The sequence below is a fragment of the Bactrocera tryoni genome, chromosome 2 (genome assembly GCF_016617805.1).
Source record: "Bactrocera tryoni isolate S06 chromosome 2, CSIRO_BtryS06_freeze2, whole genome shotgun sequence".
NCBI classification, from domain to species: domain Eukaryota; kingdom Metazoa; phylum Arthropoda; class Insecta; order Diptera; family Tephritidae; genus Bactrocera; species Bactrocera tryoni.
In genome coordinates, this window is record NC_052500.1 from 18,862,023 (window position 1) to 18,876,157 (window position 14,135).

At 30.1% G+C, this 14,135-nt stretch overlaps 1 protein-coding gene across 8 annotated transcripts in view; it reads right to left on the reverse strand.

Annotated features, from left to right (window-relative positions):
- LOC120767383 (UHRF1-binding protein 1) overlaps window positions 1–14,135 on the reverse strand; it is a 39,722-nt gene that overhangs the window by 2,475 nt on the left and 23,112 nt on the right. For 3 of the 8 annotated variants that reach the window (XM_040093386.1, XM_040093379.1, XM_040093383.1), the window contains 10 exons: window positions 13,437–13,626; window positions 13,192–13,359; window positions 12,999–13,113; window positions 10,690–10,710; window positions 3,613–3,755; window positions 3,015–3,138; window positions 2,797–2,944; window positions 1,742–1,925; window positions 1,561–1,678; window positions 1,035–1,077 (listed from right to left, as the gene is read on the reverse strand). In XM_040093386.1, the coding sequence (XP_039949320.1) occupies window positions 1,035–1,077; window positions 1,561–1,678; window positions 1,742–1,925; window positions 2,797–2,944; window positions 3,015–3,138; window positions 3,613–3,755; window positions 10,690–10,710; window positions 12,999–13,113; window positions 13,192–13,359; window positions 13,437–13,626 (1,254 nt within the window). The remainder of the gene's footprint in view (window positions 1–1,034; window positions 1,078–1,560; window positions 1,679–1,741; window positions 1,926–2,796; window positions 2,945–3,014; window positions 3,139–3,612; window positions 3,756–10,689; window positions 10,711–12,998; window positions 13,114–13,191; window positions 13,360–13,436; window positions 13,627–14,135) is intronic. The other 5 variants (XM_040093381.1, XM_040093387.1, XM_040093385.1 and 2 more) reach the window with 3 other exon arrangements.

Sequence of the window (14,135 nt, forward strand, 5' to 3'; positions counted from 1 at the left end):
GTGATCACCGGAAATTCCATCCGAATTCCTTCTCGGAAAAATGCATTTGCCCATGAAAGGAAAGCATTATGCAGACATAGAGGCCATTCATAAGGCTTGCACCGGCAAATAAATTGATTTTGCCGAAAAAACATTTGTTCTGTTTTTTTTTTAGTACTTTGGAACACACCTTGTACTTTAAAGGTCTCCGTCATTTTCCTTTAGGTGTTACAAACTTCGTAGCATACTTTATAAACTCTTTTCAGCATATAAAAATACACATTTTATTTGCTGTTTTGAAACTGGAAAATCTTTATCATCATCCTCATATTATACTTAATCCTGAGATAGGTGGATATACGGTATTAAGAGGCTATATCAAATTTTTAATGACCTATTACATTAGCACTTATGTGTATACACTCCGCGTCACATGAATAAAAAAATAAATCATAAAGTAAATATTTTTGAATTATTTAATTTTGTCCCCACCATTTAGCAAATATTGAAAAATTAAATATAGAAACCAAATGCTAAAAAGTTTGTTTCGATATACATACATATACACTCGCATATGCTAATCTGTTTCAATCATTGAATATTTTCTGTGACACTAATAAAAAAAATTCAAATTCCATATAGCAGAACCAAAACTCCGACTGGCATTGTACTCAAAATCGATAAATAAAATAAAATTTAGTTAAATCTATGAGCTGACAGTTTTGAGAGTGGCAGTGATTTTACTAGTCTTTCATTAACACTTTATGCACTTACAAATCCAATCTTTCAATTTTCAATTTGCCAATTATTTTTTGTGCATTAGAAATTATATATGTACTTGATATCATGCTAGTTACTATTTCTTTAAATTCAAATTCAAGCAAGTGCTATATGCTTAAAGCTAAGTATATAGAGAAATTAAATGCGATAAAAGTCAGCATCGATTGTTTTAACCTACAAACTACAAATCAAAAGCAAACTTTAGGTGCATTTTCTCTACTTTGCGCTTTTGTTTTGTTATTTTTTTTATTTTTTTGTTTGCTACAAAAACTGACCTTTGATCCTTGCATCGGAAATGTTGCGAGAATTCAGATTTAACTGTTGTTTTAGTTTTCAACGCCAAATTTTCAGGATTTTTTTGTTTTGGTTTTCAAAAACACACATCAAATAGAAAACAGTCACATTAGGTGGTGGTGAAGAGTAGATAAATAGTAATAGTAGTAAGTATAAAAGGAAGATTGTTAGCTTAGAAAAATAAATAAAAATGTTGAAAATATAAATGAAATTGAAAGAAAATTTTACATAATTTGGCCAAACACGTGAAATAGCTTCAGAGCTTCAAATTATAACAACAAAAGCGAACAAAAATGCTTAAATCTTTTTTTACTGTGGCTTCTCACCATACAAATTCGAGCAGGTGTCTTAAATATATATAAATTATCATAATTATTATCTGTGTATTGTGCGCGTAGGTAAAGAGTTGTGTAGAAATCTTAAACACATTAAAGTGAACAGTGAACGTGTGTATATAGATATACCAGTATATATATTTATTTGCATATTTTCTTAGTTGAAACTCACCTGCAGCGAACGTATCGTGTCGAGTAAAGCCTTTTTCTCCTCTAATAATATGGTTATATCGTCCTGCGCCGCTTTCAGATACGAGCGCAGCACGTCGTTCTCCTGTTTGCACTTTTGTCTGTAACAAAAGAAAGTATTATGAATGAGCCTCGCATTTCAACAGTTATTCTATGAGGCTTACCTGTAAGTATCAGCATTTTCTTTCGCATTTACTAATTGCTTACGCAAATTTTCATTATCCATTTTGAGCTGCTGCATAACCAGTTGCATGGAAAGTATTTCGCGATCTCGTTCGCGATCGCGTGGTGTTAAAGCAGCCGCTGTTAGTGGGTAGTTTATAGTAGCCGCCTCGTTTAGACCAGTTTCTGAATGGAAAATAAATTAAAATTTCTTTATAAATATTACAAAAGTGGTATTTTTAAAAAAGTTTTTAAAATACTTAAAAATGTAAAAATTATTATTTTAAATATGAACTTTAGCTTATTGACTAAATTTCACCATAGTCTGACTATAACAAGAAAATATTTACACTCCTGTTGCACCTATAAGTTAGGTTAGGTTAGTGTGATCGGTTAATGGGCCATGCATAGACCAGTTTTGGTCCTTTTCGATAACAGATGGAGTTCAGTTACTAGGTCCATGAGGAGTAGTCATCATTAGGATGCCTGCGCTTGACACAAATTTGCACCTATAAAGCTATAATACCCCTCACATCAAAAAAAAAAGTTTTCCATACATGGAATTGATTTTGAAAGAACAATTTGTATGGCAGCTATATGCTATAGTGGTCCGATCTGAACAATTTGTTCGGAGATTATAGCGTTATCTGCAACAAGAACACGTGCCGTTCCCGCGACAGCCGGGTCTACATAACCGGAACGTATTCGGATTTTTATGCGGCCAAGGACTGTCAAATTGGCAGCATTTCCTTCAAATTAGTTCAGAAATGTTTTCTGCCGATACAACAACAATCCGTACAAAATTTGCTCAAAATATCTTGTCAAATCATCATCAGTTTGTATGACAGCTACATCTGATATCGACGGTTCTGACAAATGACATGCCTCTTGTGGAGAGAAGGGCGTGTACTGATAGTTAGACGGGTAAAATCGACTCGTCATTTTACGCCTGATAATTCCTTTATAAGGTATCCGAAGTTACCTTCAGGTTCTTATAAACTTCGTGCCAAACTGCATAAACACTTTTTAGGTTATAAAATACTAATTTACTACACACCTATTGGTTGTATATTGACAATGCCATTTTTATCACGATGTATGCGCATACGTCCGATCGCCAGACGTATTGGCACTGGACCCGGTGAGGTAATATTAACGGGCGGACGATCTTCGATTAAATTAAGCTTAACGTTCTCCACATGGATCTATAGAATAGAATAAAAGAAATTACAATTAAAAAGTGTGAATTACATTATTCCTAGGCGCGCTATTTACCGTAACAGGCAAAGGGTTAGTGATGATTTCATCCTCTGCCAAATCGCCCAAACCAATCACGGTGCTCATGGACAAATCCAAGTTAACATCCTTGACGCGCACTTCAGCATGGTGGGAAATCCAACTGTGGGGGGACAAAACAATATATACAAAAATGTATATAACGGTAAAAAATTGTATTAAAACAAAAATTGAAAATAAATATATTAATTAAAAAAAAACTATTAATTTTCACAAATTAAAAAACAAAATATGTATATCAATTTAAAAAAGTAAAAACAATTAGTTCAAAAAAATAAAAAATAAAATATGTGTATATAAAAATATATTAATTTAAGAAAATAAAGAAAGAATATTAATATTAATTTAAAAAAAGTTAAAAAAAATATTAGTTTTAAAAAAAATAATTTAAAAAGATTAAAAAAAAATAAAAATTATAATTTAAAATAAAAAAATATTTAAAAAATTATATAAAAAATTTAAAAAAAAATCTTATTCAAAAAAAAAATTAAAAAAAAATAATTAATTTAGAAAAAATGAAAAAAAAATTTATTTAAAAAAAGTAAAAAAATTAATTTTAAAAAAAATTCCAACTCACCTCTGCAAAGATTTTTTATCCGTGATGCTAACATTGCCCTGCGGCAGGCTCAATGTCTCCTCCAAGCGCACACGTATGCAAGGCGGCAACTCTGGATTGTAGGGCGCTAAGTTCCAAGCTTTACAACGTGCGCCAAACTTAGTCTAAATGCCGTGTAAGCATGCAAAATGAAAGAAGCACATATTGATTTGTAATATTATATAATTTTCAATAATTTATTATATATGTAACTGAAATAACACGAAATTGTACGAGAGCAAAGCCAATTAAGTATACAGCCAAAGAGTAAGCTTACAACATATTACAACAATAAAAACATGCAATTAGAATTAATAGCGTTAGAGTCGTGCCATGAATCACGTAATTTCGAACATTAGTTTCCATAGAGATGACGATTTTTTCAAAATAAAGAAACTTTCTACATTTAACGGTGCAACTAAGAAAACGACATGCAGTGCAAAGAAGCGCTTAGCAATGTATATCGACTGAATGCTATTCAAGTGCGGCCTATGTTTATGAAGCGTATGTATCTATGTATGTACATATATACTAATGATTTTAGCAGTTTTGTATGATCATTAATTTGCAGTATGCATGTATGTATGTATATATGTGTTATGAAAGTATAAAGTAAAGTTTTAAATACTTATGTGTGTTGTGTAATGGTTTAAAAAATAGCCAATTCGAGTTTTAAATGTGTATGTATGTAGGTAGATGTGCATTTGGAGTTTTTAGTGCGGCATTTTTGAGTTCGAAAATATTTTCGCAGCTCTTATGTAATCAAGATACCTTAATATTTCAAGGAAAGATTTTAGTATGTTAGTAATACTAGCATTGGATAACTGTCTAGCACTATTTTTAACTTTCGACAAATGTTAAGCCTGGAATATTAGTTTTCAATCCCAGAATATTTGAGGCTTTAACATAACTTACTTCTGTATGAAGTTTTACAAAATTACCTATGAAGATTTATATATTTTTAGCATAAAATCTGAAGCATTTAGCGGTTATATACAGTTAGAATTTTGAAAAAATATCGTTTCGGTGAATATTTTCGAAGTTCCACGCAATTTGAAAAGGCGTTTCACAGTGCTTGGCAGTGCATTCCAAACATTAAACGTGTTTTTCTAAAAATGATGTTTTCAAAGTCGGTGAACGACATTACTCGAAAATGGCTAAACCGATTAGTCTCACATTTTAATATGAGCTTCTAAATATATTTTTTATACTCTTGCAACCTGTTGCTACAGAGCATTATAGTTTTGTTCACCTAACGGTTGTACGTATCACCTAAAACTAAGCGAAATAGATATAGGGTTATATATATGAATATAAATGACCAGGATGACGAGAAGACTTGAAATCCGGGTGCCTGTTTGTCTGTCCGACCGTCCGTCCGGTAACTTGAATAAAAATTGAGATATCTTGATGAAACTTGGTATACAGGTTTCTAGTACGAAAATTCGTAGATGGGATCACTGCCACACCCACAAAACGTCATACTAACTAAACTAAATTAAGAAATAAAGCTGAAATTTGTCACAGTGGATCACAGTAGCAAGGTGCAACTGTAGTTAAAAAATTTTGAAAAAGTGGGAGTGGCCCCGACCTCTAATATGTTTAACGTACATATCTCCTACACCACTTTCACTTTTCAGTCCACAAATCAAGAATAAATGTATATAAACGGGCAAACCAAAAAATTGTCCAAATCCAACAAAAACTGCTCAAGCCCCTAGGTTTCGAACCCCTGTATCTATAGTTGAGTTTTGATCGAAAATATTGCTCAATGTGTGAGATATATAATTGGAAATCAGGAATAATCCTTCTTCTGTGAAACGCTTTTTCAATGGTATATCTGTAAGATATTTGTATATATGTATGTATATTATATATAATTTTACATATATTTTAAATATTATATATATGTATTCTTCTTAAGACAAAGTATTTCTATATAGATTTCTATAAATATATTTGCATATTAACACAAAGAACCACATATACTATTGCGCGCCTAACACTGATGAGGAAGGTCTTATAACAAAATAAAGTCTAAGCTGCGCCACTTTTCAACATACATTTTGAGTTTCTTAATGTCGTGTAATTTTTTTTTTGCTGACTTTATTAAAATACCCAATTATTAATAACAAATTAGTACTAAAATAAAGGAAAGAAAATATATTAATTAATTGGAGAATAAATAAAGCCACAAAAGCAACAAAAAAGTAATTAACAACATTCCGCTAAGAAGGCTACTTTATTGAAAATATATATATAAAACGTGTTTTAAGTAATTCCATAACAATTTCCAAGTTTATGGGATATAAATAAATTCAGTAAAATTGAATAACGCATGCAATTCATTAACGAAGTGGTTTTGAGAAATAGAGTGAATGAAAGAGATGTTTTTTTGTAATTTAAGAAAGAGCAAATACTTCAAAAATGTACGTATTACTAGGTGACAGTCCAAATTTCAAAATAACAGGAGTTTCAGGGCATTCCAATAAGCCTCAATTAAAACTATTTTTAACAAAACGCTAAATTATAATAAATTTGCGATTTTGGAGTTAATCAGACAAAAACAAGAAAAAACGTTAACTTCGGCTGCACCGAAGCTAATATACCCTTCACAGGTGCATTTCTCTTAGTAACTATGTGTCCAGTTTGTATGGAAGTTATAAGCTAAAGTAATCCGATCCGAACAATTTCTTCGGAGATTATATTATTACCTTAAGCAGTAATGCATGTCAAATTTCGTGAAGATACCACGTCAAATGCGAAAGTTTTCCATACAAGCCCTTGATTCCGATCATTCGGTTTGTATGGCAGCTATATGCTATAGTAAGCCGATCTGAACAATTTCTTCCGATATTACATTATTTCTATGAACAATAACTCATACCAAATTTCGTGAAGATATATCGTCAAATGAGGAAGTTTCCCATGCAAGCATTTGATTCCGATCATTCAGTTTGTATGGCAGCTATCTGCTATAGTAAGCCGATCTGAACAAATTCTTCGTATATTATATTATTACCTTAGAAAATAACCTGTGCCAACTTTTGTGAAGATATATTGTCAAATGTGAAAGTTTTCCATACAAGAACTTAATTCCGATCGTTGAGCTTGTATGGCAGCTATATATTATAGTGGTCCGATATCGGCCGTTCCGACAAATGAGCAGCTTCTTGAAGAGAAAATGACGTTTACAAAATTTCAAAACGATATCTTAAAAACTGAGAGACTAGAGACAGACAGACAGACGGACATGGCTAAATCGACTCAGCTCAACATACTGATCATATACATATACATATATACCCTTTGTAGGGTCTCCAAAGCTTTCTTCTGGGTGTTACAAGCTTGGTAACAAACTTAATGTACCCTGTTCAGGGTATAAAAACATTTGAATTTACTTAATAATTATTGGAGAACCCTGTATATCTGATTATTAATCTTGAATGTGTTAAAAATACAATTTTTCTAAAAATTAGTTAATGGATGTTTTTTTTTTAATAATTTCCGGAAATATGCCGAAAGCGGTTTAATTAAATGAAAAATGTTACTTAATTGTTTTATTAAAATAATTATTTGCTTTAAGCATTATAATCGCTAAGCGGATTTAGTAGGGAATTGTTGCCAATTTTTGTTTTTGTACAAACATATTAATATGCAGAAGTATTTGTAATAATTTGAATTATCTTAACGAATCTAAATCATGCAAATTTAAGAAATACTTATTTTTAAGTAATAATTGGATGAGCCCACATGTCTGAAGCCGCTTCAGACTAGCTAAGAAAATTTTATGTTTTTTATTTAAAAAAATTTCAACGATGATATGACACTTTTTTACAAAATCTCTTTTAAAAGTATACTATATTCTAGGCTAAAAGCATGAATTGCAGGCAATTTTAGAATTAATTAGGCAATTAGTATTTTTAGTTTTAATTTTTCCATTAGTTATTTATCAACATTTCAAGAATACAAGAAAAAAAATTAAAATTAAAACTTTCGAAAATTAGCAGCTAATCGAAATTTTTTTTTAGTAAAATTTTATATTTTGGGATAAAAGACAAATTTCACGTAAACCGGTACAGAAGAACCTCAGCAATCGTGAGTATGGAAAACGCGTTTAAAGTTTCAGTTTCCGCCGAACTAGTTTGGATGCCAGGTCAGAAAAATACCTATATCTCGCTTCCAACTACTTGAAAAAATATCTTGTTTCTTTAGATTTTATAGGAAATTGAATGCTGAATTGAATTGAATTTTCCCAAAAATAATCAAACTTTAACTGTTAATATCTTGTAAACGTTTGGGTTTACGAAAAAAACATAATATACCTTTTTTGTAGAGCATTCAATTTCCTACAAAATCTAAGGAACAAGATATTTTTTCAAATAGTTGGAAGCGAGATATAAATTTTTCTATCTGATAATAAGAAAAAATAGAAAACTGTATGTAGGAGGATCTTCCCGTTACAATTAAAAACTCATGTTTGGAGAGGCTTTCTTATACCTGAGACAGACATGTAGTAACAATACCATATATAGTACAAATACCACATGTGTGTCACCAAATACCAGCAAAATACCATATGAGCAATGTAGTATTTTGCTGGTAACAATACTAGGATACTTCATTATGGTATTTGTATAAACACAGCTAAAAAAACAGGTAACAAACTTTGCTAAAAGCTTTTACACAAAAGCTCTTCGAAATATTCTGTCAAAATGTCTTAAAAAATTAATTATTGAAACAGAAAACAAAATATTTTTCACAATTTTTCTTCCGGAAAAGCAGACAATGTCTCATTTTATGTGAGGATTCTAGAGAGACTTTAACCAAATCGCTTTTTTGCGATGAAAATAGATTAACTTTACAGTATTTAATATAATTATACTTATTTTCTCCATAACACACATCTACATATTTATTGTTTACATTTTTTTTTAATATTTAATGTCTATGAAACAAAGGTAGTATTTCAGTTTACTACATTGCCGTGTGTGTCACCAACGTAGTAAACAGAATACCATGATACCTTTACTATGGTATTGTTACATGTCTGTCTCGGGTATTAGAGGAGCCTCTTTTTCCGAGTACCAAACGAAAAAAAAAAATTATTTTTGATTCACCCTAATGTACATACTTATGTATATCGAAAATCAATGTTCGAAAAATACTCCGGATTAGTTAAACTTTGGCAATAAAAAATCGATTTTTTTAATTCTAGTCTAGAATGCCCCCTTAAGGTACTGGCTCAACAGGATTGAAAGTCAAAAAAGTTTTTTTGAAATTAGATTTCGTTTTCTAATACATATAGGGACTATTTATGATTAAAAAAATCAAAATACTGGTGGTTAAGGGGTTATATACAGTTAGAATTTTCAAAAAATCGACTTTTTTATTTTAATTTCTTAATGTACATATATTTAAGAATACACACAGAAAGACGTTTCAGAGTGCCTAGAAGTGCATTCCAAACTTTAAACGCGTTTTTCTCAAAATGGTGTTTTCAAAGTCGGTGACCAACATTTCTCGAAAACGGTTAAATCAATTCGTCTCGAATTTTAACACTAGGTTCTTAAATATATATTTTTAGTAATTTATATATATTTTTAGTAATTTATATATATTTTTAGTAATTAATAGACATTTTTTTAATCAATAAATATTTTTTTACTAACAATTTAAGTCCGAAATTGAAGTCAAAAATCGTTTATTTTTTTAGAAACCGCCATATTGTCAAAAAAATTTATTTTGCTTATTCCTTCGATTAACTACTAGATTTACCATAAATTAAACGAAATCTGTTTGGGTTTTTTTTTTATTTCAGAGGATCCCGTTCAGATATATAGTGGTCACCGCAAAACGTCTTTTCTGAGAAGAGCTGTAGTTTCTGTCCAAATAAATATTTTTACTAATACTAAGTCTTAAAATACAGTTAAAAGATAGCATAAAATCTGTACAAATTTTTGGATCAATAAATTTAAAAGTTTTCTCCCAAAAAAATCTGGAAAAATCGTTTCGGCCTTCTAACTGAATATAACCCCTTAGGTACTGGCTCAACGGGATTGAGAGTCAAAAAATTTTTTTACATTCGATTTTGCTTTCTATATACACATTAGAATTATTTTTAGTGAAATTAAGATTAAAAAAAATCAAATATCTCAAAAGAGTAGTGAATAAGTACTATCTCCAGAACGACGAGTTCGGTTTTGAAGTCAGTTCAATTTTCTGCTAGATGGTGCTGTGAAACAATGTTACTTGTTACTAAATTGTTTGTGCGTATTTTTTTAGTAATTTCTTAGAATTCTTAGAAATATTTCTACCAAGGCGAATTTTATTAATTTGAACAAAAGAGAACGAAATATAAAGCTTTTATAGGAAAATTAAACAATAAGTGGTATAAGTCGCATGTGGTTTTATATATTGTAATCTTCTAAAAGCATTTGCTTTTTTAAAGAATAAATTAAATCATTTTATTCAAATTTAGCCACTTAAGTGCAACTTTTAAAAATTTGAAGTCTTTTTCAAATGAATCTTATTGAGTGAAGCTGTATAGAGCCAAATTCCTTAAATCTACTATATTTTTTTTGAAGCCCAAACTTTGCAGTTAAATTTTTATAGCATAGTTATAACTATAATATATATATAATAATTATAAGACACACTATAAAAAGAAATTAAAAACCTATACTAAATCAGCCAAAGCAGAAAAAAAGGCGAAACAAAAAATGTTCAAAATGTATTCAAAACTTTAACACATTTTAGCAAGAACGGGAAGGGGAGTGTTACAAGAAAATGTATTATTTGAGCATTAAAATATAGGAAGCATAAACCGCATAAACCGCAAAACTCGCAACACTACGTTTCAATGGAAACAGAAAATTCGGTAAAAAATAAAAACAAAAACCAAAAATCAAAATAAAATAAAAAAATTTTAAAATTCCAACATAACCTAAGTAAATGCAAGTAGAAATCCAACTAAAATAGCCATAATGCAAATTGAATGCTTAATAATAAGAATTTTGCTTAAAATATTAGAAGAATTTAATGAGTTTTTTTATATACCTTATTTGCTTGTTGAGCTTTCTGTTTTGTTTTCAAATGAATTGTAGGCAGATTTTGAGATTTTGTACGATTTGATTTTGTTGTTGTACATTGTAGATATTATGTGGTAATATGTAATACGAGTATGTCGGTGTTTGTTATTTGTTTTGGTGGGTAAGAGTAGAATTGTTTCCATTTGATTGTTGTTGTTTGTTTGTTTTGGAATTCCGAAAATATTTTACAATATATATATATACCATATATACGAATATTGTGTATCGAACGTTAATTGTTTGATTACATATGTATGTAATATGGGGAGTATATTATATATAAATGTTGGCAATTTAGCACACATCGAGAATTTTGTTGAAAAAGAGAGAGAAAAGAGAAAAAAACAAAAATGAAATTTTAAAATATAATTTTTTTTACAGTTGACTTTTTCACTTGTGAAAGTTATATGCATATGTATGTATGTATTATGATTCAAACGGTTGTAGGGCCTATGGAAAGTGTTTAAGAAAAGTGAGAAACTAATTTAGAATTTTAATTAAATTGTTATAGTGGTCCGTTCTGAACAATTTGTGCGGAGATTAAAGCACTGCCTTGGGTAATAATATATGCCAAATTTCGTGAAGATAACTCGTCAAATAAAAAAACATTCCAAACGAGAACTTTATTTTGATTGTTCACTTTGTATGGCAGCTCTATGGTAAAGTGGTCGGATCGGAACAATTTCTGCGGACATTAAAGCACTGCCTTGGATAGTAATATATGCCAAATTTGGTGAAGAAACCTCTTCAAATGTAGAAATTTTCTATACGAGGACTTGATTTTGATTATTTAGTTTCTATGGCAGCTATAAGCTATAGTGGTCCGATCTGAACAATTTTTACGGAAATTATAGCACTGCCTTGAATAATAATATATGCCAAATTTCGTGAAGATGTCTGTACAAATAAAAAGACTTTCCATACGAGAACTTGATTTTAATTGTGTAGTTTGTATGGCATATTTATGCTATAGTGGTCCGATGTGAACAAAACGTTCGGAGATTGTAGCGCTACTTTCGATAACAATATATGCTTAATTTCGTGACCATAATTTATCAAATAAAAAAAGTTTTCTGTACGAGGACTTCATTTTGATTGGCCAGTTTGCATAGCAACTATATGCTATAGTGATACGTTCTGAACAATTTCTTCGAAAATTGCATAATTGCCTTAGATAAAAATCCATGCTTAATTTCGTGAGGATACCTCTTCAAATGAAGAAGTTTTCCATACAAGCACCAGATTCCGGCCGTTCAGTTTGTATGGCAGCTACATATATGCTATAGCCGACCCATATTTGAAAAGATGAGCAGCTTCTTGAAATTCAGATCGATATCTCACAAATTGACGGACTATTTCGTATATATAAAGACAGACGGACATATAACACTAAATCGACTCAGCTTTAAGAATATATCGAGCTCGAACAGTTCAACTTTTATAATACCGAAAAAGCCATTAAACGAAAGTTTTTAGAAAAACTGTGAGTTTTAAGTTTTCATCTATTTTTGTAGTAAAAAAAATTAATATACATACTATATATATTTTTTTTAATTTTTTTAAAATATTTTTTTTAAGAACTAAGTTGCTGAATTACTATAAAACGTATGGGAAGCCTTGGAAAAAATTATCTATAATTCTTAATTCACTTTCCATAAATGCCTGCAGTTGATAATTTTCAAATTTTCAGCTGTCGAAAATCGTAAATGATTTCGAATGTGAAGGAATAAAATTTGAGAAAATTGAAAATCGTAGGCATGCAAAAAGTTATAACGAGACATTATCCGCATATTTGAGTATTTAATACATAATTTAAATGAAAATTTAAAATTGATGATTAATTAGAAAAAAAATTAATAAAAATGTAACAACTATTTACAATAAACGAGAAATTAGCAATGAAAAACAGGAAAAATAAATGAAACCAAAACAAATAATGTTAATAACAAAATCAAAGTAAACAAAACCGTTATTAAAAATAGAAATTAAAATAATACTAAAAAAATAAGATATAATTAAAAAAAAAATTAAATAAACTAAAACACAAATAAACTCGAAAACAAATATAACAACGCAAGCTCAATTAAAAACCAAAAAATACAGAAATAAAAAAATTATTTATAGTAAAAACAAAACGTTCAAACTAAACAAATAAAAACACATAGAAAGAAATTTAAATGAGTTTTAAAAAATTGTTCGATTATGTATTAAGTTTGAAAAATAGTGTTTAAGAAGGAAGAAAAAATAAAGTAACAATTAACAACAAAACAACAATACCTGCAATTCATCCCAAGGAATGGCGCCACATTCATCGCACGAAACAGCGGCCACCTGCAGGCGCAGTGAAGAAGCATTACCCTCATTTTGACGTATCAATTCAACTGTTGTTAATCTATCGAAATTAAAAAAAATAATTAACAACTTACTTTTCACAACTATTACACAAACTCAAGCGTCTTGCTGCACGCACCTAAAAGTTGCCATTGATACCAAATCGCGTCGCCGCCACGTGCTTGCCTCGGACGGCTCTGACGGTGATGATAAGTTAGTTTTGTTGTAACCAGGTTCCTCTAGCACTTCGCTGGCTACTTCGACGGGTGATGCTTTCAAGTTGGTGTCATTGGTGAAGGGATTTAATCTTTAAATAAATTGTTTAATATATTAATGATAGCAATAAATTGATTGAAATTTAATTGGCCTTCGCTGAAGTCATACCTAAACATTACATCAATGCAATCCATGGTCTTGTCGTCGCCCATAACAATGGCGAAATTTTCCGAATCGGAACTAATATCACTTTGTATGGAGAATGTGTCACTGGTGTCATCGTTTGGTGTACCAGATTTGATGGCCGAATCAATGGACGTCATAAAACTGGAGAAGCCTTTTTTCATAGACATCAGACCTGGAAGGTGTTAAATTTTATTTAATATGTTTTGGATTTAGAGTAGATCTAAAAGATTGCAGAGGCCGAACATAGTATAATTTTATTTTTTCAAAACTGTCAGAAAAAGGTAAAAAAAAATCAACCTTTTCATATTTCGATAGGTTATGCCATTAAAAATATCAAACTAACTCAACAACCGCTTCATTTTATCAGCTCCGCCAGTGATTGCTCGGAGACAAATGATCCGAACACTATCAAATTTTTTTCTACATGTTCACATTGTATTTTCCATGGAACTTTAGCAGGCCAAAAACGACCGAAATTTTGGGTAAAATTCATATTTTTTTTTTTTAATTTTAAAAATTCCCAAAAATCGCGTTTTTGAGGCCGTCACACTATTTGTACCATTTAAATATCGACTAAACTTCTTAAAATTGTTGTTTTTTTACAATATACAATAGTATCTAGTTTAAAAATATTGTAAAAACAAGTAAGGAAGGGCTCTTTTTTTATTCTCTTGCAACTTT